The sequence below is a fragment of the Varanus komodoensis genome, unplaced genomic scaffold, assembly GCF_004798865.1.
Source record: "Varanus komodoensis strain SLA01 unplaced genomic scaffold, ASM479886v1 scaffold59_1, whole genome shotgun sequence".
NCBI lineage: Eukaryota > Metazoa > Chordata > Lepidosauria > Squamata > Varanidae > Varanus > Varanus komodoensis.
The window spans coordinates 3,441,847-3,469,145 of record NW_025336221.1 but is presented as its reverse complement, the minus strand read 5'-3'; the positions used below and the strand labels follow the sequence as shown (position 1 = coordinate 3,469,145).

The 27,299-nt window shown below is 42.9% G+C and overlaps 1 protein-coding gene across 1 annotated transcript; it reads right to left on the bottom strand.

Annotated features, from left to right (window-relative positions):
- Positions 1-399: 399 nt before the first annotated feature.
- On the bottom strand, positions 400-27,050 carry GDF11 (growth differentiation factor 11). The gene is made up of 3 exons (XM_044449533.1): positions 26,281-27,050; positions 4,395-4,768; positions 400-1,411 (listed from the first exon to the last, which is right to left on the bottom strand). The coding sequence occupies exons 1-3, from the start codon at positions 26,681-26,683 to the stop codon at positions 1,031-1,033; spliced, it is 1,158 nt and encodes a 385-aa protein (XP_044305468.1). The 5' UTR covers positions 26,684-27,050; the 3' UTR covers positions 400-1,030.
- Between the last annotated feature and the right edge of the window lie 249 nt (positions 27,051-27,299).

Sequence of the window (27,299 nt, the reverse complement as noted above, 5' to 3'; positions counted from 1 at the left end):
CGTTACTTCAAGGATGGATTCAAGGTGGTCACATGTAATTTGAATTCGCTTAATTGGGTTCATACTTTCTACGGACAAGGAGATGAAGAGCATTGACTCTTGGGACAGATATTGTCAGCTTGTATGAGAGAAAATGAAACTAAAGGACCTTCACCCAAGTTACCTAGAATTAGGAGCTTATCTTCTAGCTAGACAGTTCTTCCAACACCTCTCTAAATCTACAGACTACATCTCCACTCCATCACCAACTCTTGCAAACACACAACACAGATAAGTATTCCAAGGGGATCCCAGTTTCCATTTCTTTGGAGTCTCCCATCTCTTCAGGGATTCTGTCTCTCAAAAGGCAGGCAGGTTCAGCAACCCTCAAATTCCCACAACATACTTTCCCTCCCCCCCACACAACAAAATGCCAAATATCCCCCAAGCTGGCTGGTTCCCATCTTCTTTCTTCATCTTAATATAAAATATTTACCTCTTTTTTTCCTCTTTATCTCTATCGCTTCATACAACATTTTATTTAACTTAATCACAATCTAGGAAGCTTTCACTGTTTGTAAACGGGTTGAAGAGGCTCTCTCTCTCTCTCTGTCTCTCTCTCTCTCTCTCTCTCTCTCTGATTAACTTTTTCACTTAATAATCATTTTTGCTTCCCAGATAAGAGAGAAAGGGGATTGGGAAGAGAGAAAGAATGCCAGTAAAAGTAAAGCTTGAGCAGTGATGGGTCAAACAAAGGGTTTTGGAGGAGAAGAGAAGAATGCGCATTTCAGTTCTGCCTCAGGGAGGAAAGTATTGATCCACACCAACTCATCCACTCTCCAATAACGTGACGTCTGTTTTGATTATTGCACAGTGCATGATGTCACTTCAGAGATTTCCAATACAATTCTATTCATGTTCTTTTCTTAATTATTTTCTCCTCAAAAATGTTTTAAAATGCTAAGGAATGGATTCATCAGTGTCAGGGTGCATCATCGAAGCAGGAATCCAGGGGTATCAAGAGAAAGGAGTGATGGGACAGGCAGGGGGTTTAAGAACATCCACACCTGTCAACTACCATGCCAGGGATTTTTCCATAGATGATCTGCTGTTTGTCATTGAAGTACAGCATGTTGATGGGGGACATCTTGGTGGGTGTACAGCAAGGCCCTGCTGAACCCCGGGGATTGGCCTGCTGCACGAGGTGGGTATGGGGATATTTCTGCATGAACATATATTCACACTGGCCTGAACAATAGTTGGCTTTGTACCGCTTGGGAGCGATAATCCAATCCCAGCCGAAGGCCTCAAAGTCAACAGTCAGCGGGTAACGGCAGCAACGGGACTCGGTTGAGTGCTCATCACAGTCTAGTCCCAGATTCCTCCGGGACCGTTTGTTGTTCTCTAGCACGCGCAGTTCCATGAAAGGGTGCTGGAGGTGGAATTGGAACAAAGAAAATACAAATATATAAGTTCATGTGCAGTGCCTACTTGCCTACATCCATTTGACAAGAGATACCTTTTGAAGCATGTCAGTTCCATTGCACATCTAACCATAATTCCTTCTTCTAGCCTCATCTGTCCATTCCTCTCTGTCTCCATACATTCTTTAAAGAAAACCACCCTTATTTATATGCCTTCTTCTCCCCAACTTTATCCAATTCTGTTTAGTCCTTTTTCTTATTTCGCGTTTGAAACCTATTACTTATAATACCTAGTCATTTGTCCAATTTGCAGCAGTAGCCTTGAGCAGCCTTTCCAAGCCTTGAGCTCTCCCATCACTCCCATCAGCCCTCACTAGCATGGTCAGTGGTTAAGAATTGTGGAAGTCATACTCCAAACTTTCCATGAGTATTGTCTTTCCCCTTTTAGAGAGGCCAAGCAGATGACTGGGTTTGCACAGCATGGCACACCATCTTGGGTAACCAGCCATACTGAATTGTTGTGTTATGTGAACCCAAACCACTTTCCAAAGGGTGGTTTGCTTATAGCAACAAACCTCTCTTGAAAATCTATGACATGTGGTAGGGATTGTTGGACCTGTGGGTTGTTATTGTCATCCAGTTCTGGGCAGTTGAGCCCATCGTGGGACCAAGGAAGTGACAAGCAAACTGCTCAACAAGAGCAGCTAAAAATCACTTGCCACTCTTGACAAGCTCACCCAAACCATCGCCAGGGACAGCCACTCCACTGAGTGACCAAGCAGCATTTTGGAGTAACTATCAGTGTCTCACTCTTCCCTGTTACAGTCAGGAGCCCTTTACTCACTGCAGCTTTATACAGCCATGAATCTGCATACAATTTCCTGTCAAAAAACAAAATAGACAAACCTCCTTTGATAGTTGCCAAAGAGTTATTTAAGAAAAGAAGGCAGCCTCATAATCTTCACTTAACAAGTAGCTGTAGACTTAGCAAAATAAGAAAAAGCTGGGGCACCAGGCAGAAAGAGGGGACACTGCAAACTCTTAGCATCTCACTGTTTGACAGTTGTCAAGGGAATGAAAAATAACAAAATAACCTATTTGCAAACTCTTCTGGTCACTGTCCATGGTTGGTCCCTGCACTGCTTTGACAGCAAGCACTTACCAGAACAATGCCCAGACAAGCCTTCCCATTTTGGTCATTCAAATGTACAATTGTACATTTACAACTCCAAAAATAATATTTTAAAAAAACATACAGGAATATTTGCATGCATTTTGTTGTCTAGGAACAAAAATAAAATTATTGGTAAACCACTGGCAGCCCCTGCAGTGTGCTGCTTGGAGCCTATTAATGGTTATTGCTTCAGAGATTGCAGGAAAAGAACTCCAGAAAAAGGAAAGGGTGGAGAGGTAGCCACTGCAAATGCAAAAAGTTGTGATCAGAACAGAGAGAGAAGGCAAAGCAATTTCAGCCACCAAATCCCCTGGAATATTTGCTGGAGGACCAAGGAAGAAATGCAGGGAATGACCCAAGTGTTTGCTCCACAAACAATCCATACTGCCTAGCTTATTTGCAGGATGAATTGTTGTGTTGTGCAAACTCACCCACTGACTTTAAGTAGCTATTATTAAAATGAATAGTTAGACCAAGAGATAATTTTATATCTGAAGATGTGAAATAAAAAGGAACTCTGTAAGTAATATGGAAAATGCATACCGTTATGTGATTAGCGCTTACTTTGTATTTTTCTTAGAAAATGTTCTGCTGTTCTAGCAAGATTTCATTTCACCAGATCTACCCAAATCATTAGATAATTATTTATAGCTTCTTGGCTTTTTGGCTAAGATCAAGGGTAGTGTGCGTAGATAATAATGCTTAACAAAATAAACTTCAAATATACTTATTTTAAAATAGAGAAGAGGAATAACAAAAGTGCAGGTACTTTTGTAAAGGAAAAGTGTAAAACTCTTTAAAATATTTGAACAGCAGCATATAATTTACTAAATGGCTATTTACGTGAAAACAGTTGAAGGATGTCACTGGATGAGGTTGACTTGTAGGATGTATGGATCCAGTAATTTTAACGTGAACTGTTCGGTATATCAGTGAATTAAGATAGTGATTCAAAATGTGATTCCTTCCTAGTAGCAAGTACTTTGCTACATTTTGAATGTTTGAGTTAGATGCCTGAGTGTTAGAGAGGTTTCAAAGGCAGCATAAATTGGAATGTGTCTTATGCTTTTAGTGAATAATTTTCAGTCTTCACGAAGTGTTGAAACTAGAGAAGGGATGCTGAGATGTGACTGAGGGAACTGCCATGGTCCTGTGTGTTGGAAGTTAACAGGAGTTCTATCTGAAATGGTGCAGGGTTACCTTACCGTGATTGTTCCAAGACTTTTGACTGGATAATTATCTAAGCAGAAGTCAGTTCTATCAAAATTACAATGACCTTGTGCTTGATTAAAGACTAGCCTTCAGTTTTCTATTCTGAAAGAGATGAGATGAAATAAGTGGTTGAAGATCCACACCAGGAAGGCCAACCCTAAGGGCCACTAACCTACATGCAGCAGAACCATAGTCCTCATATAACCAGTGCAGGAGCAGAAAGGGGGATTTTCAGCTCCCCCGTGGGTCTGAAGCTGCCATCACTGAGGCTACCAGAGGGCAAGCAAATGGAGAAGAAAAGGAAAGTAATTCCCATTTCTCAGCACAGTAGCCCAACATGCAGCTTACTAGTGCCACCTTACCTTGAGTCAGCATTGATTCTGAATGAGAGCACCTGAACCACTGAACTCCCATCTGCTCCCTCAGCACAGCTTACCCTAATGCTACACCAGGACACTGATGTTGGGCATGACAGTGCTGAGCATGCCCTAAGAAGCTCCTTACGTTGACAAGTACTCCTTTTGTGAGAAATTTAAAAAGTTTCTTTGGCCTCCAGGGGCTGGGATGGAGAAGGAAGAGGGCAAGGGATGTTTCTGTTTACCCACCAGGCCTTCAGCACCAGGTCCAAGAGATGTGACAGCCAGATCATTGCCATTGGGATCAAAGGCGTTGATCTCGATGCCCCAGTTGTTCTGAGGCTGCTTGAACCAGTTCTGCAGCACATGCTTGAAGTCAATGCTCTGCCAGTGACCAATCCGTGAGTTCAGGTCTATCTTGAGTGAGCGGATGCGGATGTGACGGCTACCATCCTCTGTCACTGGCTTGAGACGCAGAATCTGTAGGTAGACTGTGGAAGTATGTTGTACAGGCCGCAGGTAGACCCACAGCTGTGCTTTTACTACCTTGGTGAACATGATTTTAGGGCTGAAGTTGAAGAAACAGCAGTGGGGGTTGCCTTCAATCTGCACCACAGGATCCGCTGGCAGAAAAAGAGAGAGGAGTGAGTAGAAGTTCTTCACAACTGCTGTTTGCCAGTGCTGCTATCACTTCCGCTTAAGAAGCAATTCATGCTACATATTATCACAACTCATTTGTCACATATTAACTGCAGCCATCACATGATCGTGTAGCTTGGCAAAACCACTACCACAACTCAACTTCCACAATTCAGCTTTCACAGAAATTTATTGTTTCTTGAACACAATGCTGGCCAATGAAGGCAGTCCTGTCCAATAAAAAATACATCTCAACTGCCTATGTGAATTAATCTCAATCACAGTGGCTATTACTCCCTCTATCAGGTGTTCATTCACAAGTCATGTCTTCTCCTACATGTAAATGCAAGAGAAGGGCATTTTTATAAAACAGAAGCACTTAACAGACCATTTCTTCCATCTGTTAACAATATAAGACAGGAATAAGTAGTCTACTGGTTCTCAACTGGATAATTAATAACAAAGAGAATGGATCATTAGTAGACCAACAATGTGTGATGATACTGGAACTAAAATGGCTGAGGTGGAAAAGATCGACAGGTTGGTGCACATGAAAAAAATCCATTTATGGAGTTTAAAACTAATTTAAAAGCAAGAACTGTCACACTCCTTAGTAAAGCCCATGGCCTGGATCCTGAGTTGCTTTTCACGTTTGCACATTTAAACCCTTCTGAACAAGTTCTCAGCGGGGACAAGGGACTGCAGGAGGAAAAGGATAACTTTTTGTGGCATCCCATCCTGCTAGCAAGAGTTACTGCTGCTATATATGAAGCTATAGAAATATACAGTTACTTCTTTTGGCAGAAAATTATTACTTATTGCAGAATGGTACTGAGCTGTGGAACAGTCTCTGTGGCAAACATGAGCCTTTGAATTGTTACATTGCCAAATAATTCTGATGTTTCTTATTCAGAAGGACATTGATAATGCCATGCTGTATGCTTCTACAGGACTTAACTGGGAGTGTGTATGGGGTTGCAGCCTTAGTTAATTAATACTGAGATGTACTTGGGAACACATGGAGAGAGAGAGAAGAGAAATGAGGACTAAAATAAGCTGTTATTCTATCCTCAGTATAGAGCCATTCTCTATTTTGTCAGCTACAGCTCAATGGCAATGTGTGCGGTTGAAACCTCTGCTGGAATCCAGGTTTGGCCCTGCTGTTTTTACAGCTTCAGAGTCCCCTGTATTACTGGAAGTACTGATTGGGCTGAACTGGAACACCAAACCACAACTATAATAGTTGCATAAATAAGACTTGCAGGGTCTCAAACAAGAACAGAATTACACACTGGAATGTCCTGCTTTGTCCAGTCACTGGATCACTTCACTGGCATTTATCTCCAGTTATATTTAATTCAGCGAAAACTGATGTTTCAGGTATTTTGGATGCCACAGTGCCTTTATAATCTAAATCAGCCAGTTGTGGAAGGTATAATAGAGCTAATGCTTCTCTTACTCAAAACTTTTAGCAATGCCCAATGGCTGTTTCTTTTTGGGAAGAGGTAATAATAGGGATAAATTTTGTGATAGAGAGTTCTTTAATCTGATGGACACACCAGTTGTGCCAATTCTTTTTTATTTCTAGGGAGCTTTTAATGTATGGAAGCTTTCAAAAATGTGACCTGCAGTCTGAAAGGATATGATCTGTTTTATCTATTTTTATTAAAGTCTAACAGTTGTTATTTTGCTTCATGTGTAAAACAAGCCCAGGTAAGATGCATTCATTTCTGGGTAGGGTCTGTCACCTTCAATAGGCACCCAGCAGTGGTATTATTAAATATATTGCATTGCACATATAATTAATTTAATACTGAGATGCAATTGCTTCCAGGACAGGGAGCCAGCCATAGCGGAAGGACTGTTGATCAATTACTTGTGCTTTATGAGCCTAAGAAGCCAGCATTCATACCATATCACACTTTTTAACCCAGTATTGTCTGGTGTGACTGGCAGCAGTTTTCCAAGATTTTGAGCATCCTTATCTTTAAAACACAAACAAACTAAAGGTGTTAGGAATTGCACTTGCGACCTTCTCCACACAAACCACAAGCTCAGCTACCGAGCTGCAATTTTTCCTGCTGCATCTGAACAGAAGACAGCAGGTACTTAAGAACTGCACAAAAATAGTGTGTGATGGTCTAGAGTAAAGATATCTCAGGCAGCTACAAAAGAAGCAATAGCAGGCTGAAAAGCTTTGCAACACTGCACACTAGCTCTTATACTGAGAAACCCTGAATATTCATAACCATGTTAAAATGAATACTTGCATTCCTCCCCGTTTCACTTAGGCAGTTTCCAAGTAGGCATTGTTCCTGGCTCAGCCAGTAGGAGGCAGCCATTCCAAAAGAATCCTGAAAGGATGGAATTGGGACCACCCCTTCTTATAGGAGCCCATTGCCATATCTTTAGCAGTGCAGGCAACTTCAACTTTTTCTTTTGGTACATCATACAAGGAACCTTTCAGCCGTTCAGTGATCTCTCCCTTGTCAGCTTTCCAGTTAATGTGTGGTCACTACTAAGGCCCCAATTTGGCAGGAGAATGTTGTGCTGTTTTCTAAATCTCAAAGCACCTTCCTTCATTGACCAATCTACCAACTTTCAATTCTAATCTGATATTGGAAGTTCCTTGCCCCAGCCCCACCCCTCCAGCATCCCATTCGTAGCCTGTCTACTTCCACACTGTACTCGGTATTAAGGGATACAGATCTGATGTAGTGCCAGACATTTCCTGTTTAAAAACAAATCACCACTCTTTTAATAGACGGTCCTTCACTTTGCTAATGTAGCATCGCTGCTTATAAGCCTGAAATCTGATATAGCATCAGGTTTTTAAAAACTTTTAACTTCATTACTCCTTCCATAATCAGTATACTACTTAGTATTTGAACTGACCTGGGGTGTAGGCCTACCTAGCAACAGAATTTTCTTGCTTCTTAAAAATCTCAGCACTTCTCATGAGCAAGTCACTGCTGCTAAGAAAGGTTCAGGCATGGCTTTGAAAGCAGAATTTCCCTACTTCTTGCTCTCAGTAGAGTGGCTAACCAGAACTTCTGTAGGGTTGCATCTGCTGCTGGCTTTCCCTCTTCAGTGCCTGAGAGTGACTGTAATGGGCACAACTGAGATGGATAACTGGGTACCGTTCTCTCTGCTCTCCCAGTCAGACCACCTTTCAGGGCTGATGGGAACTTCAGTCCAGTAACATCTGAGGGCGGGGGGGGGGGGGCAAAGGTTGTCTGCCCCTGTTATAAGAGCTAGGAACACAAACTGCCTCCTTCCAAGTCCCTCGAATCTTCTTCTCATCTCTTCTGCAAACATGGCTTTTTGTTCTTCATGATCCATGCACAGTCCAGAGAGTAATCACTGGAGTTCTCATCAGAGCTTAGGAAGATAGACATCTTGCCATGACTAGTGGGAAGCTTTGTTTATATCAGGGTTCTGAGTCTATACAATTCCTCAGGAAGGAGAAAGGAAGCATTTCTTCCCCTGACCATCCTTTATACAGCCTCAGCAATGGAAAATGTCCACCCAGGGCTCCCAGATCCAAAGCAACTGCTGTGTATTATCAGTTAGTTCCTTAGAAAAGGCACTCATTCAGCCCTTCAACAGGTTCATAAGGAGAACAGTTCCTGCATATGTTGAGTAGAATGCTAGTCAGGATAAGAATTCCTAGTGCTTTACTGGTTCTGCCATGAAACAGCTTCTGAGAACCTCTTGATACAGTCTTTGAGACACTGATTTTGGCCATGTCAGTAGATTTGCCAAAGTAACAAAATCACTGTACTCCATCCCTTTTCAGCAACTATATGGCTTCTTGCTCTGCCTCTCAATGAAAGCATTCGTTCCTTAGGGCTTTTCCCATAGAAGGCAGTGTTGCATTACCTTGAATTGATTTCTATGGCCCCAATAAGCCATAAATATATGGGGCCCTAAAAACAAGATTTAGCACAGGACTCTGGTGTTATTTATCCCAACACCTAATAAATCCATCGAGATCTATACTCTTTCCATGTCTGTTAACACTAAAGTTATTATCTTGCTGTTTGCCCTAAATGAGTCATATAATAACTTACTCTATATCCTGTCTATACTATAACTCTATATCCTGTCTATACTATTTGCCAGGTCCCAAATGTTCCAAGGCGTATATCGCAGATCAGCAATATTTCTGTCTCAGTACTGATTGCTCCTCACACCAGCAGTCAGATAGTTTTTGTTTTGTTTTGTTTTTGGATTTCTTTAACAGAGACAACTTAGTGAGTGCAGATCCTAGTATCAGATCTCTCAGCTATGTAGCATATATATGTCATAATGTGTCCATGGCTTTGTATTTATAATCATGTTACCAGTGACTGATCCATGATGTAATTATGTGTAATTATGTTATTGTCCTTTATTATTCAGAGAGTGCCTTTACTGTGATGTGATGCTATTCAAATTTCTTTAACACTGTCTGCAAATAAATCCATTCTGCTGGTGCTTTTAATATTTCCATCCAATGGGCATTCTTATTTTTTGGAACAGACACCCCTTCACCAAAAATAACTGTTACTGTTGGAGAGGCTTTCAGGCACATCTGCTTTAAGCATGCTGAAAGGTACGTAATAGCAGTTCAGCCATTGTCATCTGATGCTCTGTGATCTGTTCAGCAGTAGTCAAGAGTTGCTTTTCTTCTCTTCGGGCTGATTGGAGTAACTGCCCTGGTCTAGTCTGCCCACCAGCATGTATCTAATCTATCACATATCTACATCCCTCCTTCCATAAGCTGACATAGTATAATTATTTTTCTTTCACTTAGTTTCCACCTGTCCTTTCATCCATAATTCCATGTAATTTTAGCATAAAACATACTTGGCTTTCCCTCAGAGACAGAAATGGACATCTGAGAGGAAAAACTATGGGGATCTTAATAGGGCCATTCAGAGATAGAGTTGCCAGATCCTGCCTATTGCTTTTAAAGTTCCAAGGTAACATTAGACAAAACAACCAGTTTGCTTCCTGTGCCATTCCTCCATCAGTCCTCCCTCCTCCCCTGTCTGCCCTAGTTTATTCCAAAGCAGGTGGGAAAAAACAATGAGCAAGGGAATGGCATTAAAGCTGGCAACACTAGTTGAAGAGGTATATGGTTTGTTTTGCATTTTGCCAGATCTTTCAACTTATTTTTATTGCAAAACGTTAACAGAAATAGAAAGAAAAATAGCCCTACATAGATTTGATTGTGTGTGTGTGTGTGTGTGTGTGTGTGTGTGTGTGTGTAAGAGCTATGCATACACTTCCACAAAACCAGACCAAATATCCAAGTAAGTATCCATCTGCAGGTAGTATTCATACATAGTATTCATACACAAATACATAGTATTCAAATGTCGAACGCATTGTAAAATCTTCAATCCATTATAGGAGGTGAGCATTTGTCCTCCTATTAATTTCTAACACTGGTATAATTGTCAGTATGTGGAATTACAGACTGAGCTAGGATAGTTACATATCCTCCAACCCCCACCAAGTATAGAGAATAGGCAACAGTTGCTGAGGAGCTTGGGCAGCAGCACTCTTGTACCCATTTTGTTTACGGGATCCTGTGGGCAGCTGGTTTGCCACCATGTGATGAAGTGCATGGCTGTTCTTATGAATAACTGTTAGAAAATGGAGACTTCCCTTCAGCCTACCTGGGCAGCACAGCATCTACAGTAGACACAGCTGAAGATTCAGAAGTAACAGGACAGCAGTTTAAGGTGGCAGCATCTCCTTTACCCATTCACTCCACCTCAGTATGTGTGATGTGAGGGCATGGCGAAAAGAAGTATTGTTAAAGAGGAAGCAAAGTAAGAGCATGGACTCAATCAATACAAGTCATTAAAAAATAATTGTCAGGTAATATAATTTATTGAGCAACAGAAGCTTAATGTACTTTCAGCTTTTAAAGGCCCTTAATCAGGAAAGAGTAATCAGGGGTGAACTTCATTCACAGGAGAGAATATATGATTACACGACTCCTGTCTCTCCCCCCCCCCCCCCAAAAAAAAAAAAAAAAAGGCCATTCAAAATAGGAACTGATCTTTCCTTTGGGCTTTGGTTTAGTTACTATCTAGATGTGCTTTCTTGGTAGGCAGTGATGGCTCAATTCATAACTTAAATGTTGGTTTTTGATGGCTGATATCTTGTAATTACAGAACACATCCTGTTTCCTCCACATGGGACTGGAAAATAGTTTGGCAGGTTTGAATGTAAACAGAAAAGGAAATAAAAGGAATTTACAAAAGTCTGACCAGAGAGGGCATTGGGGGGTAATCCCAACAGTGTGCTTTGGGGAAATTGAATGCTGCTTTAAAGACTAGCAGTGTCAGGGCACTTTCTTGGTCTATATGCTCAGTTTTTTATTTCTAAAGAAAAATATATTGCAAATACAGTGCCAGTTCGAACAAAATAGGAGTGGTTAATAGGCCTTGGTGGGTTCTGGGTAATTTGTTAACCACCCCCCCACCCCCACCCCCACTTTGCTGGGTTCAGATGTCACAACAAGCTGTGTCTGGTGAGTGTAATTTTGCAAGTTGAACAACAGTATGCACAGGGGAGTTAACAGACTGCCATACCTGATTAACCACCCTGTAAGCTCCAAATCCTTCTTCCTCCCATAAGGACTGGCACTTATGATGTCCCCAAAACCCCCTACTGCTTGGAAAATTAGGGGAAAATAGAAAACAAGAAGACATATTCATATATCCAGTGTGCTCAAGTATGAGGCATATGCCATTTATTTCCATACATTACCTTGAGTTTTAGGATATATGTAAGATATATGCAAGTGTAGGATATATGCAAGCTTATCTATTAATATCTTTTGAGGATAGTACAATATACTCTACCACCCATCCAGAGCTGAGAAGTTGACCACCTCTGTATTGTTAAGAGTTCAAACAGAGAAAAATATTCCTGTCCCAGGGAAGAAGAGCTTCACAGAAAATTATTTCTGCATCCATACAGATCATGAACTTAATGATCTCTTTAAATTCTTTTGACAGGTAGGCCAGGATAGGGATTTCAGGTGTTTAATGAACTGAGCAGTAAAAATGAGAGGAAAAAGTACAAGGGCACGATGCTGAAAACCTGAGATCCAACCCTCCTTCCACCCAGAAGCATGGCCAGAAAGAAGAAAGGAGGATGCCTTCTGTCTGCAGACACACTAGCAGTATAGCTCTTGCTATACAGATAGGCTGAATTGTGAGAGGGAGGCATATTTTTCCTTCCCCCCTCCACACCATCACCCAGGATTGCCCACTGGCCTTACCCACTACACTCCTGGTTTGTTCACAGACATCTGGGTTACATTGAGCTAGGAGTGCCCCCTTGCCCCTGCCTGGTGCACCCCATTCAGCTTAATCACCCCCAGCTGCATGTTCCATGAACTGCAGGCCCTGCTAACACGCCAAGGTCGTGACACGGGCCAGCCACCTCTCCCTGTACAGCCAACCATGAGCAAAAGCCTCTGCTAACAAATGCCCAAGGCAATTTGCTGTGCACAAGTCCCAAATTAATGCTGTGCTCCCCTGGGAATTCCTCTCCCCCTTCCCCAGTTTCTGCCAGATCTTAAAGTGACAGAAAAGTTCTCCCATTCCCCACAATGTATTAGGCCTAGCTAGTGGGAAACACACCACAGTCACAGCCAATATCCAGCCGAAAGTGAAAAAGGCAGCTACGGATTCAGGAAGGCACACAATGCAAAGCCCTGCTAGTTTACTAGGAACTCTGGTTTGCTACACTGAGGTCTCAGAGTGAGATGGGGCTGTTTGTGGTCAGCATTCAGTGACACCTGCAAGTAATGTAAAGTCTCTCTCTCTGTTCCTGTGGTTCATCTCTGTATTCTCAGTGGTCCTGAATGTGTCCCCCAAAACCTGCCAGGGCGCTGTCCATGGTTCTGTGCTTGCCCCTGTGCTATGGTTCTGTGCTATTCCCCACATAAGAAGAGAGGGAGAAGGTTTAGGTTCACAGAAAGGAATTTCCATCCACTGGTCATTTTCTCCCTGTGTAAAAAGTTCATTCCCAAATCTGGATACTCTACTTCCTTTATCCCCCCCACCCCACCCAGCCTTATTGCCGTATGACTAGCAAACCTTGAACACCAAGCTGCTTGGATAGATGCTCCATGGAATTCAAGGATGCTTAAATTACAAGGGATTATATTCAAGTGTAATCTGTCCCCAAATAGAGGAATCAAAAGTCCATTAATGTAGATTATAGCTCATTCATGAATTATTTGAGCTAGATATGAGATGTGGATGCATAGTTCTGGAGGTATTTTTGCAATCTGGTTCTCCTTCTGAACCTCCATGAATTCCACATAGGCCTTGCCAATAGGAAGTTAAATTTCTATGGGACATGGATGGCACATAGTTCCTTAGAAAGGATATTATTACAAATACAGAGCAAGATGTCCCTGAGATGGAGCCTGCACTCATCTTCAGTAATTAGTGACTCCTTTCTTACACAGTTTACTCCAAATATGAGGCAACAGAACTGTGGAATTGGCTATGGTTCCCCATGTGGAGTGTGGTCTTCCTTCATAACTATCTTGCATTTGCTTCAGAACAGCTGCAGTCTTACCAGTTTTTGTGCCCTGATCCTGCAATAGCTCAGGTTCTGAGTGCTTGAGAGGGAGAAGAGAATGAGCAGTTCTCTAGCAAAGGCTTGTTAGTAAGAAGCAGCACAAACTGAGATGTTTAGTTATTTGTTTTATTAAGGTTACACCCAGCTTGCTATTTAATACAGTATTTGGGGTGGCTAACACTTACAATAAAATTTAAAACAGCTACAAAAATCGATGTATAAGTCATACCAGTACAATAAAACGGTAAAATAAAATGGGAGGCACAGCACAGAGAAAGGCAACATAAAACAAGTCATTCCATTAAGAATAATCAATGCAGCAGGTCAAATGCCTAGCAGAATAAAATCATCTTTACTAGCTGGCAAAAAGTCAGAAGGAGCCCAAATGACTTTCCCAAGGCAAGGAGTTTCTGTCTAGATGTGATTGCAAGGAAAACTTGCTCCTGCATTCCAACAATCAAGACTCTCTTGGTATCAACTGCATGCAGAGAAGAGCTTTTGCAGCACTTCCTAAAAGAGCAGGCAGGCTCATACAGGAGAGGACACTTTAGGTATCTTGGGATCAAGCTGTTTAGGGCAGGGGTCCATACCTGTAGCCCTGAGGCCACATGTAAACCTCAGCCACTCTCTGTGTCCCCCAAAGGTAGCAGGACACCACCTATTTTTCCAGTATCCTTTTCCCACAGGTGTCAAAGCCAAAGTTGTGAATGTATTTGAACATAATTCTTCTACGTACTAACTCAAATATGTAAGGGAGCCTATATTTAACTATTTGTCATCATTACCATTCACTGGCAATATGAAATGTCTACATAATCAGGCTGCACTGAGGAAGGAAACACCAAAGTGTATTTGGATACAAATAGTAGGTATGAACAATAGCAAGCCTCCTGCTTAGAAAGCTGGCACAAGTCAGAGAGGAGATACAAGAGGAAAATGGGATCAGTATAGAGAAACCTGCTACCCTACACACCTTGCTTCTGTTGCTGTAACAATGAAACAGAGTCATTTGAGGCTCAAAGACATGATTATCTTCCTATCTTATCTTCTTCCAGTCTATTCATCATGTTACACATGAGATGATTTCTACCAGCTGTAGAACTGTTAACATTTGCCTCCCGTGTGGCAATATGTTCCAATAGCTAGTCACTCATTCTGGTAAAGTAGAATTTATTTGGATTCAAACATTTCTCTCCCCTCCCCTACCTTGCTTCAGTATCCAAATTGTCCTTGGTAGTTAAACAGATATACTTTTTACATCTCTTGCACCCTTCTAATCATCTTCTCTCTCATTCTGGCTTGCTTGCTCGCTGGTACATTCTTCTGCGTGTGCTATTAATATGTATTCCTAGACTGGGAAGGGAGTCCAGTTCTTAGGAATCCACATCAATTTTTCCAAGCCAAGATTCCCTTTTTAAAGACACCAGCCCTACTACATAAGGTTGAATAAATATTTCTAATATTTAGGTTCCAGAATCACATTTCTAAGGTTTTCCCTTGTCTCCTGGGCCAAATTCAGAACAGAAAGACACTATTTTGAAATGCATTCTGAGATGCTATATATCTCTAACCCATAATAAATAATGTGTTTTTTCTATGAGAGCATTCACACAGAGACTGCCCCACACATACACAGAGCATCTGACTCTCTCATCCATCCTGCCTGCCTTCTGAAGTCCTACAATATTCTATGTTTCATACTGGATAATTTTCCTTATTTTTTGTAAATGGGAAAATGATCACCATTCCTTTGTTTTCTGATGGCAGACTGGATCAGTTATGTTTCAAGAAACAAGAGTTATTGAAAACTGTTAGACTGTCACACTCCTGGGAAGCAGCCCTTGTAGCATGCAATACCAAAAGAGTTCTAGTTTGGCTTGCTTAGCATAATGGTTAATCTGGCCCTGATCACTCCCCCGTTATTACATCTAATTAGCACTTGCTGCTGCAGCAGTACACTAGGAAATCAAGGTCATCTTGCTGACATCACACTTGTAACATCCTTTACAAAGATCCACCTTTGGCATATATAGTCACTACTAATGACAGCATGTCATATCCTAGAAAGCTGACTGTGTGACCTAGATCACTTGATACAGTTTCACACATGCAGCTGTTGCAGAGTAGACATAACACTGCTTATATTCTATTAGCATCATCAACTGATGTCAATTCCTCAAATGTTTATAGAATCACACTAATTACTGGAGAGGTCAATGATAATTTCCACTTACTTGTTAAGTGTTACTATTGATGTTGAATTGGAGAACATTTCTACAACTAGATGTTGATATGCCAAGTTTCACAAATGGTAGTAGAATAAATCTCCCACAATTTTCACAAATACAGGCATTTATGACCACACATAGGAGTCCATTGGTATAATAATGTAAGCTCAATATAGTTATTTCCACACTGTGGGGAAAATTACCTAGTGGTGCTTTACAGTATGGATGGGGAAAGCTTAGACTCGAATCCTAAGGACATTTGAATCCTGAGGTCTCCCAACCAGAGCCAAGAAGGCAGACACAGAATTGTAAAACAAGGTGCCTCAGAGTGTAACCTAGCAAGGAACTCCATGTAAGCCCTATTAAAAAGAAGAGAAGATACACCACCACTCCCTGCTGGAATCTACCATTGCAGGATCAATCAGAAAACATAACGGAATTGTATTAGCAAGAAATACAATTTTCCAGAAATATAAATGCAGCCCTGGCAAAAAAAAAAGGGGGGGGACTGTAATTAATGGAGATATCTTAGTTACCTTCTAAAATATCAGTGCAATATTTTATTCATTTCCATCTTGGCCAATTTCCCCATTCTTTAAAATGGTCGTAACTGAAGTCTCAACTCTGGCCATGCCATAGAGTTGTCCTTTATCAGCACCCACTGTCCGCAGCTCTCCTGATACCCTCAGCCTCAGAACACTGAACTCACACCTTCCAGCAAAACACCTAGAGTGCAGTACTGATGGGGGGGCAGCATTTGGTGGATTTCACACTGTCACCCCCCCCACCATCTCCCTTCAAGGTACTTCATTAACTTCCCCTCCCCACCTCCAATGCCCAAATGAAAGGTCAGCAGGGGTCACGGGTAGCCAATAAATGGTTTAGAACCCAATTATCCTTCCCTAGTTTCTTGTCTATGGGAGGGGGAAATGTACGCTTTAGATTAAAAGGGGAGGGAACAGGACAGAAGGAGTGAGGAGAGGGGACCCAGAAAGGTTTATGGCCTCACTGCCTATAAAACCTGCCCTTCCTTCTGTTCAGGAACCATAAAAATACTCACACACACAATTGCTTCATGAAAGAGTGTCAGGACCAAAAATCATAATTGTCATCCAGGAATAGGAAATGAGGAAAAATGGTAAGGATTCCAGGAGGTGGAATCTAGGGGTCTAGTGGATCAGCACCAGCCATCCAGTAAGCCTGGGGCAAAGGTACTTATTCCAGATAATTAATTAAAATCAGATTGGACTAACTTGACAATTTCAGTCCGGATAGTGTGTGCACGCTGGCTTTATTTTTTATTTATTTTTGTCGGGGGGAGTTGTTAAGGGAAGAGGGATGGTTGTGGGGAGGAGCAACAAACATTTAACACAGAAAAAAGCCCCAGCGTGTCGCCGATTTTATGGGCAGTAAAATTTCAAAGCCATCCAAGTCTATTAATGCTGGAGAAGGAAATTTCTCAATGAGCTGTAGAATTGGCCAGGAGGGAAGTCCTTCTCCCTACTGCGATTCCTCACACTTGTGCCCCCCACACCTTCCCATCCAACACCCCTTCCTTCCGCTCGGCCTTCACACGCTCCAGACCATACGTTGCCTCCCCTCCTAGCCAACAGCAGTTCCCAGTTCCAGTGAGCATTTGGAACCAAATTATCCCAGAAACATCCCTTTACTGCAGGGGAAACAATGCACCACTCTTGTAGGTCTGCAATACGTGAAAATTTATATTATGGTACGTATATTTCTATTGTACATTGACTCTTGACAGTCACACAGTGTAATTTTATATTATTTGGGTGGGGTAGTTTGATCTGGATGCACAGAAATTTCTGCATAAATGCTGCTGTGGCCCTAAGTTGTTTCTTTAGATTCCTTTGAATCACAAAGCATCCCTCAGTCACATTTATTCCCTGAGTTGAGACATGTGTCCCAATGAAGAGATACATATCAGCAAAATGGGAGCCATATAATGTCTTTTCCTCATCTCCTCACCTCTTCAGTGCCTTACATCTTTACAATAACTTTCCATGTCCACAGCATATATGGTAAGAATTTAGTATGACTCTCATTAAACAATTGTGTAGTCATCACATATTTAGGTCAAATGCTGCTTCTAAACTACATGATGTTATCCTTTCTAGTCTCCTAGAGCTGCTTTCTGTGGTGGCCATTTTGTTTTCCATTTCAGAGGCTAGGTTTTCTTTCTTAGCCATACAATATGTTTGGATGATTTCAAATCCAGCAGTTCAGTGTGACCCTCTTGAGGACTTAATGGCTTACAGTTGTTTGACTTCTTTAACCTCCTCAGCAATGTTCTGGAGACAACATGACATCACATACAAGGCCAATGGAAAAGCCTGACACACAATTTTTAGACCTATTTGACCTGTAGTGGTTCTTTTCTTCCCACTCTCTGGGTACACAGCACATGTTATTTGTACTACAAAATGACACTTGGGATTTGTAAATAGATCTCTTCCTAAACCGAGGATTCCCTATGCAGGAACAGATGGGGAGGATGGATCTTTCCTTTGGGAGCCTGCTTATAACACTGCTGTCATCTCTAACAGTCCTGCCAGAGCACAGCTTACTAGATCTCATACTTAATATAGCCACTTTATATTCTCTCTTCTTGTTGCTTACTACAGATCCTTTATACATTAAGGTCCAAGCATCATAATTGTGTACAATGATGCGTTCTGCAAGAAGCAATTTCTGGATCTGTCCACTGAGGCAGAACAGCTAGGACAGATGCAGACCCAGCATCTCTGTGCTGAGTCAGGTAGCACTCTTTCAACTACATTCATAAGACATATAACATCAAAGCAGTGTCCGTCCTGTCCCATCCCCCGCACCCCAGTCTTGAAGCCATTGACATCTCTAAGTCTGGCCTACTCCTTTTTCTCTTCTCCTTGAGAAAAAAGATGCAGCATCTCTTGCAAGCACCAGCCAAATTAGGCACCTTAATTCCCATGCTGCTTGCATTCCATCTGGAGTGTGAGGAGTGCAGAGAGAGACTCAGATGGAGTTCATAGGGCTCAGTCCTGCGCCCCTGGCTGAAAGTAGGGTAATCCCCTTGTTCTCTCCAAGTTGGGCACTGCTCTTGGCAGGCCTCATGCAGGGTGCCCAACCATTTGTGAACCTGATTAGGCAGTTCCACAAACAGGACTAAGGCTGCAGTCTGAAGCAAGCTTCCCTGGGATTCTCAGAATCCTACTGCATTCTTGGCAAGCATAAAGCCATTGCACTGAGGCAGAAAAATTGTAACTTTTTAGTGATAGAAAATTGAAGCTCTTACTCTATTTGGTAGTACAGAAAATCAACTCAAGTTGTCTGAGCCCTGGCCAATCAGTGACTGATAAAGAAGTTTATGTGCCAGATCCCCTTGGCTGGTACCTCTTGGCTAGTTGTACACTAGCTTTGAAAACTCTGCTTCTCACACACACCTGAACCCTTTAATCAGTAAAACCAGGAATTTTTCATAGCACTCCACCATTCCTACTGGTGAAGCTGTGATTGAGGCTGTGGCATGTCTAAGACTATAAGGGGAGAGGCCCATTTTCCATCCCCAATCAAATTATAAGTATATTGCAGTGAGAACTTTGTAAAGAACATTAACTGGGAATTAGGAAGCATCCAGATAAGTCTTTGACTGCAAGTTTGCCTTATGAAGTCTGGAAGGTTCATACTCTGAAGCAGACAACATGGTACTTGATGTGGGCAATGTGCAGGACTCTAAAAGGGGCATTCCAGGGAGGATTTAACCTTCTCCATGGCACAACCTGGAGTGGATTTAACTGCAGACCTCATAGCATGAATCTTGTTGAACTGAATGAAGGCACATCAAAGTGACCTTGTGATATGTGTTCACTGAAGACCACTGAGACTTAGCACTAACACAGAATGTTGACTTCAGCATTCATTCCAGCAATTTCACTGAATGTCCTAATCTTTTAGGAATGTGACTTGAGCCAAAACAGTTCCTGCTTCTAATAAAAATCAACCAAATTATTTTTATACTAATGTTGTGTTGCTGCTTGGGGAACCTAGAAACAGGGTGCTCTGTTCTCTTTGGGTACTCAAGCAATCGTGACTGATCAGCAAGCAGTTTTGTCTTAACACCTGCAGGACCTGAACAATTGGGAATTCACCATTACCATCTTAGAAACAGCCAGTGCTCTGCCCAAGGCACAGATGCATCCACAATCATAATACAATAAAACCATGCTAGTTCTCATCTTCTTCCTCATCTTCTGAGCCAGCAGCCAAGCACACATCCTTTGCACTTATTTTCCAAAATCCAATGGAGAGGGGCAACCTCATGACCCATGCTGCAGACTCAATAAGCTCCCATGACTGACTGAGGGATTTTAACTCTCCATCTGGTATAGTCTTCTCAGAGGTCAGATTGATATAGATGGGGCCTGGGTTCTCTGTTCAGCATAGAAATCTGTGTGGACAAGAAGAATGTGGATCTAAAGATACAGCAAGCTTTTTGTAAATCACTCTAAGAAGATAGACAGGTTAAAAGAGCCAAGTATCCCTGAGTACATGTGAGATGCAAGCAACTAAACATGCTTTTTTCCCTCAGGAGTAGCAAACTAGTAAATAGTGATTTAATAGCACACAGTCTCAAAAAGCAAACCAGATAGCTAGAGCAGCTCAGAGGAAGGTTTACAAGGGTTGGGACTTTGCAGGTTTACAAGGCTCAGCTTAGTAGAAGGCAAGTACAAGGAGCCATGATAGAGATGTACCAGTGTATACATGGTATGTAGAAAGTAGATAAAGAAGGGGTTTTCTCCCTCTTTCATAATACTAGGGCCCATAGTTAAATGATGATTTATTCAATATAAAGGGGAATACTTCTTCATATATTTAATCTATGGAATTTGCTACCACAAGATACAGTGATGGCCACTAACCTGGATGGCTTTAAAAGGAGTTAGCTAAAAATGGCTACTAGTCATGGTGGGTACATGTTACCTCCAGTGCCATAGGGAGTATAATTCTCTCTGCCAGTTCAAGAAGTACAAGTGGGAAGGTGTTAGTCTGTAGTGGACTTCACATAGTCACCTGGCGATTGTGCAAACAGAATGCTGGACCAGACAGGCCTTTGGCCTATTCAGCAGGGCTCTCCTCATGTTCTTAATTATGTTCATAACATGGCAAGCCAAGAGTTACACCCAAGAACTACTATATAAAGACGAAGACTAAATACACTAATCAGCATGACTTACATTGTCTGAATTAAGTTCGGATCAATCCAGTAAGCATTTGACTCTAACAGAGAAGTACAGCAGAAGTGAGGAAGATCCAGTTTCCATTGTCAGCTAATTCTAAACAGTAGGATGTTGTCACAGGAAGGTTTCTAATCCTTCTGCACAAGAACATATTCTGTCTGCTGTCTTGCCTTTTGCACCATGTTTTGACATCCCCTGTATATGCATACCTTAAAATGGAAGCAGTGAGTGAACAAAGAGCTGTCCACAGAAAGGCATAGCTGTTGGAGGAATATTATACCATAGGGGAATCTGAAATTCAGTTACAAGTAATACAAGGATGCCAGAAGGGGACGAGTAGGTTTTTCTAATTTGGGACTGTCCTATCATCATCATCATCATCATCATCATTTCATTTCTATACCACCCATAGCCAAAGCTTTCTAGATAGTTTACAACAAAATATAAAAACAATAAAATACAATAGCTAAAAACATTAAGAGTTAAAAATCAATTTTAAATAGCATAAAATAACATTAAAAGACAATTTAAAAAGACCCAGCTAAGAGTAAAAGAAAGACACCTGGTCAGCCATAAATTCTGGAGCATCAATAAATGTTCAATCAGTCAATAAAATGTTTGCTATTAAAAAAAATCTGTTGTGGCCTGGTATTACAAGAGAAACCCTGAATGATTAAGGTGCCACCTACTGAGTAACTAATGTAACACAGACAAGATCACCTCTCTCTCTCTCTCCTCATCTCTCTCTGGCCAATGAATGGGGGGAGGGAACATCTGGAAGATCTTTTAGTCACTATGAGAAAACCACAGAGTGGTTTCTATGAATAAAGAATATGAGGGGATCGTGGCACTGTTACAGTTCCTCTTAATCAGCAGCCAGCTCTGGATCAGGGTTATTTCCTTTGGGACAGACAATATTGCTTCACAATATCACAAGCCGATTCTTCATCCAGAAAGGTCCTGTATTTACAGCTACACACGCTCATTGCAGCTTGAGTTCTATGAGTTCCAACTACAGGGAAGAAGAGGAGCCAGAAACTGCCTCCTCTCACAGGCCCACCCTAACTCCTCAGGATGATGGGGCCATGTGGATCCTTACAAACTAGTGCAGCAGAACAGTTGCTTGCCCTGCTCCTTCCACCTGCTTGGAGGTCTGTGAAGCCAGTAATTACATCCCTGGATATACATACAGTCTGCCAGATGCTTCCAGAAAGGAAAAAACAACTTAATCACCCTCTATAAGAGCAAAATGGACCAAACAAGTTTTCTTTCTAGTACTGTGTACTCAAACCATGTTCTGGTGTTCAGGAGCAAAAGGGACTAAAAATACAGAGAATGTATGTCACTGAAAAAGCTCAAGTGGGGATTCAGAGAGGGGTTTGAGATGCACTAGGAATCATGAAAGAGACTGGGATTCACTCACATGTGCTACATCATGTGGACGTACTTATGAATTATTCGTCTGTCTTTATTTACCATGCATGTTTTAGTCTTTTCATGCCACACAGGAGCAATGGCTATAGAGGAAAAGTTTTACAGATACACCACTGTTTGGAGGTACTCTTTATCCTTAATCAGCTATCCTTTGCAATAGATCTAAACTCTAGTCTTGTACCGATTTCATTAAGTATTCCTTGGCCTGAATAACTGACTGATCACCAGTGAAGTGATTTTGTTCTGGCATGTGATGGATTTTTGAGAAGAAACATTGCATGTGTCTTCCAACTGCATAGAGCTGGTATAATTAGCACAATTTGCCACAGAATTCAGTAGAAGCTTATAGCCAGATCATTTACTACCAAGTTATATGCACTGATACTGGTAAAATAGGCTGTGGTTAAGGCAAGCAGAAGGCAAGAGTGTTAGGGAAACCTCATCTCCTCCATTCTACCATCTCTCTGATCCCACTGCATCTGCCCTCACTGAGCTAGCTCAACAAGCATTATTTACAGGGTCGAGCTGATGATCCAGCTGTGAATGTTAATGGGACAGTGGCTATAGGCAGACAATCAGTTTAGAAACATTTAACCATTTTCTGATCAGGTTCCTCTCATGCTGAAAGCCTGCATCTATCACCATTGCTCAAAATTCAGTGTATTAATTAGATAAAGATTATAAATCATTTTGCATATTAAAACATAATACAAAGAAGAACAAGGATCAGTCACTTTTTGGTTCAGTGAGCATATTTCTATGGTACCCAAGGAGTTGTAACAGCTAGATGGTTCTTCTACATGGGTTATGCCTGGACTGACAGTAAGGTTATTTGCAGTGTAATCAACAAATGACCCTCTCTTCCACATAAACATTATGGACATCAGTCTCATACTATTTGCTATTCACTGAGCAACCTCGGTGTTTTAAAAACTGGTTAAGCTGCAATGGAAAAAGTATTAACATTCCAAAAGTATTGTGATGCAGTTAGAATCATAGAACAGTAGAACTGGAAGGGGCCAGAAGGCCATCGGGTCCAACCCCCTGCTACTACAGGACAACTAAGTTACACCATCCCATTCACCATCCCTTTCCATCCAAAATCTAAGTGCTCCTTTCCTTGACGCTAATTTCTACATTTCCCCTTGATTTGAAGTCTTAACAAAAGTTGTGTGTGCATGCACATGCACATGCAAGCATTAGTTCATGCATGCGCACGCACAATGGATTAGTGTGCACTTGATCGCTCCAATCCCACTAAAGTTAGTCATGGCCAATCAAAGCAATAGAATGTAAATTAATTGCAGTAACTGGTTTCATTGGTTTCAATGGAACTTAGTCATAGCTGGCTTTAGTTGGATAGGAGTTGATAACTGCAACTGAATGTGTGAACGGACTTCGCTGAAAAGCAATCCCTTGAAGGTAATGTGAAAAATCTGTAAGTTCTATATCTGGCGTTTCTTTCTGGGGTGACCCATTGATACAGGCAAGTCTCCACTTGGTTATCACTGGAGGTCCTGCTAGACGAAGTTTTTAAGCAGAGTTTCTCTGTTATATGTCATGTTTTGACATTCGGACCATCTAAGAGAGGAAGTGTTTCATTGAGACTAAGGCAAAGATGAAGGGCATTAAGCTCCAAACTCAGAATGCAGAGCTGTTATTCATAGGTCCACAGGCCCCCACACAACTTCAGGACAACCATCTGGATGAGTCAATCACAGATTTCTTTTTCTTTCCTTTGGAGGTTCAGTGTCTAATTTTTCGGACCGAGTGCTCTCGCTGCTCCAGTGAGTCATCTAGAATCCAAAAAACCAACAACCTGCTCCTACCCATTCAGTAGCAGCTGGGTAGTCACATGGCTCCAATTCCTTCTACCACCACCTGCAGCTGCGTTCAGTGGCTGAACGTGCTTCACAGTGATAGGCTGCTGGCCTTCAGCTAATAAGACAATACAAAGGTGCCTCTGTGGCTGGGCTGCTGCTCTCACTAAGCCTCTCTGCTGGCTAATCGCTGTGTGATCCTCCGCTACCCTGACAACGGGTCTAATTACCAAATTGAACATAAAACAGTAGAAAGCATAACTGAAGCACAGTGGTTTGGAGTTTGGACTCAGGCAGTCCAGATCGAGCCCCCCCGCCCCCCCCAGCCATGAACCTCACTGGGAAATGGCGGGGCAGTCACTTGCTCTTCTCCTGACCTACCTCACATGGTTGTTGTGAGTGTCAAATGGAGAGGAGGGTTATTTAAGCTGCCTTGGGTATCTTGCAGGGAAAAGGTGGGATACCAATAAAGTATAGCTATCTTGTATTATATTTGAGGCTCATTTTGACCCTGTCCAAACTTCCCCCAGCAATTATGCTACTGTCACACACAGGAAGCTTGAAATTCTCCCCTAAGTGCGCATCTGCAACAAAAGAGGTATCTGGCAATGCCAGAGTTAGTTCCGGACACTGGAGCGCCTGAAACGCTCTTTGACGAAGGTTCCAACTTCAAAGGTGCCTACAGGGTGAATATCGCTGATGGGTTTTCACGTGCACCTCCCCCCCAGCACAGATCTGGGAAAGGGGGTTGTGGCAAGAAATATTGCCCAGCACATAGGCCCAGGCTGTCACTACCCCCCAGCGACTCTGTTTGTTTTCCTCAAACACTAGGAAGCATTTATTTTTAACAGTTTTTGCCCAGAAAAAAATGCAATCCATTTGCGTCTATAATAAATGGGAGAAGTACAAAGGGCCATGGATCTTGGCAGACCTGGAAAGAACAGGGAGGGAGTGTGTGTGCATGATGGGGGAGGCAGCTGGATATTCCAAAGGCTCCGGCTGGGCAAACTTCTCGAGCTGTTTGCAGCTGGTGAGAGGGAACCTCACAAAAGGGATTATGCCTTAGTTGGCAGGGGGAGAAAAAGGAGCCACACTCTCCAGCAACAAGAAGCGTTGCCGTTTACCCCTTCTACTTGCAAGAGGACATGACTGGCAGAGTCCTTTCAAAATCGTGACACCTTTGGCAACAGTACTTAAGAGACAGAGCCTCTCCGTGACCTTTCTTAGGTTTATTTGGTTTGGGCATAAAGTAGATTTCATGCATCTCTCTCTCTCTCTCTCTCTCTCTCTCTCTCTCTCTCTCTCTCTCTCACACACACACACACACACACACACACACACACACAGCCAGTCTCCTTTGGAAAGCCTGGTTCCAAAACCACAAGCTTTGCAAAGAACACAGCGACAAAGCTCCCAGCTAGGAAGAGTTTGCACAATACTCAAAATGCAAGAAGGCTCGATGGAGCTACTTTCTGCACAAAGCCAAGCTTTCGTTCAAATGCATCCAGTTGGCAAATAACTTTGCACAACTTAAAAGCACTGTTGTTGTTTTGCAATTAAACCAGGTGGGGAGGGGGCATTCTTCCTTATTTTGCAAAGAGAAGACAGGTAAATATATATTTTGAGAATGATACCTTTAATTCGTACCAGTGCATACACAACCAGTGATCTCTGTCCCTTCCCGGCATTTGCTCCTGCGTGAGGGGGTGAGGGGGGAGTTAAGCATGGATCTCAACGGAGAGTTAACAGCCCAAAAGAGCTTTTGAAAAAAATTCTGCCAACGCTGGGGGAAAGAGAGGGCTGAGGATGCCTCCTTCACACCTGGTCGGCGCCCCCAAGATCAGCCATATGCAGGAGAGAGACTGATTCATTCCCTTTGCCTTGAGGTCCATGACGATGGCAGCGCTGCCTCTTCTCTGCGAATGATTTATTCCTTGCTGAAATAAACAATGCGCCCCAAGACGAAGAGAGGCGAAGTGGGGTGGCCGGCTGGGGACCCTGCTTTCTTCATCCCCCCTCTCCCAAATCCGAGGAAGCGAAAGTTGGCTTTGCGATTTACCCCAAGTTAAGGTTCGCTCGCTCGCTCGCTCGCTCTCCCCCGCACCTCCTTCCCTCCCTGCCTCCTTCCCTCCCTCCCCGGGGCTGCCTCGTTAACAAAGAAGCCCTCACTTACTTTCTTGTGCCATGCTGATGACAGTCTCCGTGGTGGCATGGTACTCGTCCTCCTCCAGATAGTCGTCGTGCTGGAAAGAGTCCCCCTGGAAGTCGTGCAAGTCCAGGATCTGCTGCAGCGGAGGGGCTTTGGGCAGCAACTGGTTCACCACCTCCCGGGTGATGTTCGGAGCCTCCTTGAGCCTCAGCTTGCTGAGGATCTGCGATTTGATGCTTTCCAGCCTCATTTCCTTGCTGTGCTTCCGCCACATGCACACCGGGCAGCCCTGGTCCTCCGTCTCTGTCACCAGGGGGACTCCCTCCGTGGGCGCTTTATCCGCCCCTCGCTCTACCGGCTCCCCCGTACAGAACTCCAACGACAGGACCAGGAAGCACAGGAAAACAGGCGACTTGGGCACCAGCATGTCTGGCTATCTTCTCTTCCCCCAGCCCACTCACCCCGCTCCTTTCTCTGTAAAACAAAAATCCCTCCGGCTTGGCCTTGGGATGATGGACTGCAGCTGCCGGGTGCTTGGTGGGTGGTGCTGCTCCCGCGGCTGATGGCTAGAAGTTCTTTTGGGTTGGAGATGGTGGGTGACTTGCTGGTTGGGGGAAGGAAAGGAGGGGGGGCGAAGAAAGAAGGACTCTCCTTTTATATCCCAACTGAACTGTGTCGTAAAAAGCCTTGATTGGCTGCGAAGGCAACAAAAGATCTCCTGGTAAAAGGGCTGTCACCGAAGGGGGAAAGCGAGCGAGTTCACCGCGCTCCTCTTGTGTCACAGCGAAACATTCCAGCCCCGCTCGTCTCTGTGTCAAACCTTTTAAACGCTGGCAGCTCTCTTTGAAACAAGCAGGGGAGGGGGCGGCGGGGGGGGCTGGGTGGGGGGCGTGGGGAGGAGGCATCTGACAGCCCCTTAAAGAAACAAAGTCCCCTTTCCAAGCCCACCGGCTTCCCCCTCTTGTTACCTCTTCTCGTGGCGGACTGGTGTTGTTTTAATCATGCCTCTCGGAGGGGAGGGGAGGGGAGGGGAGGGAGGGGTG

Excerpts from the sequence above, each read along its gene's own strand:
- GDF11 (XM_044449533.1), bottom strand. The coding sequence starts at position 26,683 with ATGCTGGTGCCCAAGTCGCCTGTTTTCCTGTGCTTCCTGGTCCTGTCG. Across the intron at positions 4,769-26,280 it reads CATCAGCATGGCACAAGAAA|CGGATCCTGTGGTGCAGATT; the intron begins GTAAGTGAGGGC and ends TTTTTCTGCCAG. Across the intron at positions 1,412-4,394 it reads GACCTGGTGCTGAAGGCCTG|CACCCTTTCATGGAACTGCG; the intron begins GTGGGTAAACAG and ends TTCCACCTCCAG.